At 46.4% G+C, this 5,000-nt stretch overlaps 1 protein-coding gene across 2 annotated transcripts in view; it reads left to right on the plus strand.

The window, feature by feature from the left end:
- The window catches only part of LOC131353570 (very low-density lipoprotein receptor-like), a 32,349-nt gene that overhangs the window by 10,993 nt on the left and 16,356 nt on the right, over window positions 1-5,000 (plus strand). For both annotated transcript variants that reach the window (XM_058390705.1, XM_058390706.1), the window contains exons 4-5: window positions 520-645; window positions 2,198-2,369. In XM_058390705.1, coding sequence (XP_058246688.1) covers window positions 520-645; window positions 2,198-2,369 — 298 coding nt within the window. The remainder of the gene's footprint in view (window positions 1-519; window positions 646-2,197; window positions 2,370-5,000) is intronic.

Genomic DNA, 5,000 nt, shown 5'->3' on the forward strand with positions numbered 1-5,000 from the left:
AAATGCAGCTCAGTGTTTGCTGTGTGAACAAAACAGACAGAAATAAAGAAACGCAGTTTAGTCAAAAAATAAGTAACATTATTTATAATAATAGTAATAATGGAAAAAAATAATAGAAAATAATCCTCATTATTATCATAATAATCGTCATGGCAGAATTGTATTCTAAAAAGTATTTTTCTTTTATTTATTTTTATAAACTGTTTTTATATGTATAAGATATTAGATGCTGTTTTACCTGCAATTACAAACACTGACACATCATGTTTAATACTGATATTAATACTGGTGTGAGGAGGAGGAGGAAGAGGAGGAGGAGGATGATCAGTTGTGTTAATGTTAATATGATGAAGGTCTTTATAATGACCCCACTTTTCTGAAACATCTGAGTGTGTTAATTAATGATTATAAATGAGATTTTAATGAATATTCAGCGTCTCTATGTGCAGCTCTGGGATCAGATGTCATCTGTTTGTCTGTCTTGTGTGTGTGTGTGTGTGTGTGTGTGTGTGATGTCAGATGTGGACCCGTGTCTGGAGGTGGACGTGTGTGATCAGGTGTGTCTTCATTCTAACGGCTCCTTTGCCTGCGAGTGTCGTCATGGTTATATGAAGAGCTCAGATAGTGGGCGGTGCCTGGCTGCAGGTGAGATTTTTCAGTGTTATGATTAAAGATTGCATGCTGGACATCATGAAAACATACACACACACACACACACACACACACACATTTATTCAGCCTGGATTCCACTCTCAATCTGGAGACTCATTTACTGTATCATCCACTAGAGGGCACTGCAGCATTAATGCAATAATGGACTGTATGTGTATGTATGTGTATGTGTGTGTGTATGTGTGTGCGAATGTGTGTGTGAATGTGTGCGAATGTGTGTGTGTATTGTGTGTGAATGTGTGTGTGTATGTGTGTGTGAATGTGTGTGTATGTGTGAATGTGTGTGTGTGAATGTGTGTGTGTGTGTATGTGTGTGTGAATGTGTGTGTATGTATGTGTGTGTGAATGTGTGTGAATGTGTGTGTATGTATGTGTGTGTGTATGTGTGTGAATGTGTGTGTGAATGTGTGTGAATGTGTGTGTATGTATGTGTGTGTGAATGTGTGTGTATGTATGTGTGTGTGAATGTGTGTGTGAATGTGTGTGAATGTGTGTGTGTGAATGTGTATGTGTGTGTGAATGTGTGTGTGTGTGAATGTGTGTGTGTGTGAATGTGTGTGTGTGAATGTGTATGTGTGTGAATGTGTGTGTGTGAATGTGTATGTGTGTGTGAATGTGTGTGTGTGTGAATGTGTGTGTGTGAATGTATGTGTGAATGTGTGTGTATGTGTGTGTGAATGTGTGTGTGTGTGAATGTGTGTGTGTGAATGTGTGTGTGTGTGAATGTGTGTGTGTGAATGTGTGTGTGTGAATGTGTGTGTGTGAATGTGTATGTGTGTGAATGTGTGTGTGTGAATGTGTGTGTGTGAATGTGTGTGTGTGAATGTGTGTGTGTGTGAATGTGTGTGTGTGTGAATGTGTGTGTGTGAATGTGTGTGTGTGAATGTGTGTGTGTGAATGTGTGTGTGTGTGAATGTGTATGTGTGTGAATGTGTGTGTGTGAATGTGTGTGTGTGTGAATGTGTGTGTGTGTGAATGTGTGTGTGTGAATGTGTGTGTGTGAATGTGTGTGTGTGAATGTGTATGTGTGTGTGAATGTGTGTGTGTGTGAATGTGTGTGTGTGTGAATGTGTGTGTGTGAATGTGTGTGTGTGAATGTGTGTGTGTGAATGTGTGTGTGTGTGAATGTGTGTGTGTGAATGTGTGTGTGTGAATGTGTGTGTGTGTGAATGTGTGTGTGTGAATGTGTGTGTGTGTGTGTGTGTGTGTGTGAATGTGTGTGTGTGTGAATGTGTGTGTGTGAATGTGTGTGTGTGAATGTGTGTGTGTGAATGTGTGTGTGTGTGAATGTGTGTGTGTGAATGTGTGTGTGTGAATGTGTGTGTGTGTGAATGTGTGTGTGTGAATGTGTGTGTGTGTGAATGTGTGTGTGTGAATGTGTGTGTGTGTGAATGTGTGTGTGTGAATGTGTGTGTGTGAATGTGTGTGTGTGAATGTGTATGTGTGTGAATGTGTGTGTGTGAATGTGTGTGTATGTGTGAATGTGTGTGTGTGTGTGTGTGTGTGTGTATGTGTGTGTATCTAGGGGACACAGCAGTAGTGATCTTCAGTAGCAGTGAGGGAATCGTGTGGATGAAGCCTGATGGCTCTGAGATGAAAAAGATCACCAACTGGACCGGAACATCAGGAGCTTTAACCTCTCACACTGCTGATAACACACTGTACTGGGCCAACACTGACCACACACACATCTACAGGTACTGTCCACACACACACACACACACTGTACTGGGCCAACACTGACCACACACACATCTACAGGTACTGTCCACACACACACACACACACTGTACTGGGCCAACACTGACCACACACACATCTACAGGTACTGTCCACACACACACACACACACTGTACTGGGCCAACACTGACCACACACACATCTACAGGTACTGTCCACACACACACACACACACTGTACTGGGCCAACACTGACCACACACACATCTACAGGTACTGTCCACACACACACACACACACACTGTACTGGGCCAACACTGACCACACACACATCTACAGGTACTGTCCACACACACACACACACACACTGTACTGGGCCAACACTGACCACACACACATCTACAGGTACTGTCCACACACACACACACTGTACTGGGCCAACACTGACCACACACACATCTACAGGTACTGTCCACACACACACACACTGTACTGGGCCAACACTGACCACACACACATCTACAGGTACTGTCCACACACACACACACACACACTGTACTGGGCCAACACTGACCACACACACATCTACAGGTACTGTCCACACACACACACACACACTGTACTGGGCCAACACTGACCACACACACATCTACAGGTACTGTCCACACACACACACACTGTACTGGGCCAACACTGACCACACACACATCTACAGGTACTGTCCACACACACACACACACACACTGTACTGGGCCAACACTGACCACACACACATCTACAGGTACTGTCCACACACACACACACACACTGTACTGGGCCAACACTGACCACACACACATCTACAGGTACTGTCCACACACACACACACTGTACTGGGCCAACACTGACCACACACACATCTACAGGTACTGTCCACACACACACACACTGTACTGGGCCAACACTGACCACACACACATCTACAGGTACTGTCCACACACACACACACACACACACTGTACTGGGCCAACACTGACCACACACACATCTACAGGTACTGTCCACACACACACACACTGTACTGGGCCAACACTGACCACACACACATCTACAGGTACTGTCCACACACACACACTGTACTGGGCCAACACTGACCACACACACATCTACAGGTACTGTCCACACACACACACACTGTACTGGGCCAACACTGACCACACACACACACACACTGTACTGGGCCAACACTGACCACACACACATCTACAGGTACTGTCCACACACACACACACACACTGTACTGGGCCAACACTGACCACACACACATCTACAGGTACTGTCCACACACACACACACTGTACTGGGCCAACACTGACCACACACACATCTACAGGTACTGTCCACACACACACACACACACTGTACTGGGCCAACACTGACCACACACACATCTACAGGTACTGTCCACACACACACACACTGTACTGGGCCAACACTGACCACACACACATCTACAGGTACTGTCCACACACACACACACACTGTACTGGGCCAACACTGACCACATACACACACACACACACACTGTACTGGGCCAACACTGACCACACACACATCTACAGGTACTGTCCACACACACACACACACACACTGTACTGGGCCAACACTGACCACACACACATCTACAGGTACTGTCCACACACACACACACACTGTACTGGGCCAACACTGACCACACACACATCTACAGGTACTGTCCACACACACAAACTGTACTGGGCCAACACTGACCACACACACATCTACAGGTACTGTCCACACACACACACACTGTACTGGGCCAACACTGACCATACACACACGCACACACTGTACTGGGCCAACACTGACCACATAGACACACACACACACACACACACTGTACTGGGCCAACACTGACCACATACACACACACACACACACACACACTGTACTGGGCCAGCACTGACCACATACACACACACACACACACACACACACTGTACTGGGCCAGCACTGACCACATACACACACACACACTGTACTGGGCCAACACTGACCACATACACACACACACCCACACACACACACTGTACTGGGCCAGCACTGACCACATACACACACACACACACTATACTGGGCCAACACTGACCACACACACACACACACTGTACTGGGCCAGCACTGACCACACACACACACACTATACTGGGCCAACACTGACCATACACACACACACACACAAACTGTACTGGGCCAACACTGACCACATACACACACACACACACACACACACTGTACTGGGCCAACACTGACCACATACACACACACACACACACACACAAACTGTACTGGGCCAACACTGACCACATACACACACACACACACACACACACTGTACTGGGCCAACACTGACCACATACACACTGTACTGGGTCAACACTGACCACACACACACTATACTGGGCCAACACTGACCACACACACACACACACACTGTACTGGGCCAGCACTGACCACACACACACACTATACTGGGCCAACACTGACCATACACACACACACACACACACACACACAAACTGTACTGAACCAACACTGACCACACACACATCTACAGGTGCTGACCACACACACACATACACCTACAG

This window comes from Hemibagrus wyckioides, linkage group LG05 (genome assembly GCF_019097595.1).
Source record: "Hemibagrus wyckioides isolate EC202008001 linkage group LG05, SWU_Hwy_1.0, whole genome shotgun sequence".
Classification (NCBI taxonomy): Eukaryota; Metazoa; Chordata; class Actinopteri; order Siluriformes; family Bagridae; genus Hemibagrus; species Hemibagrus wyckioides.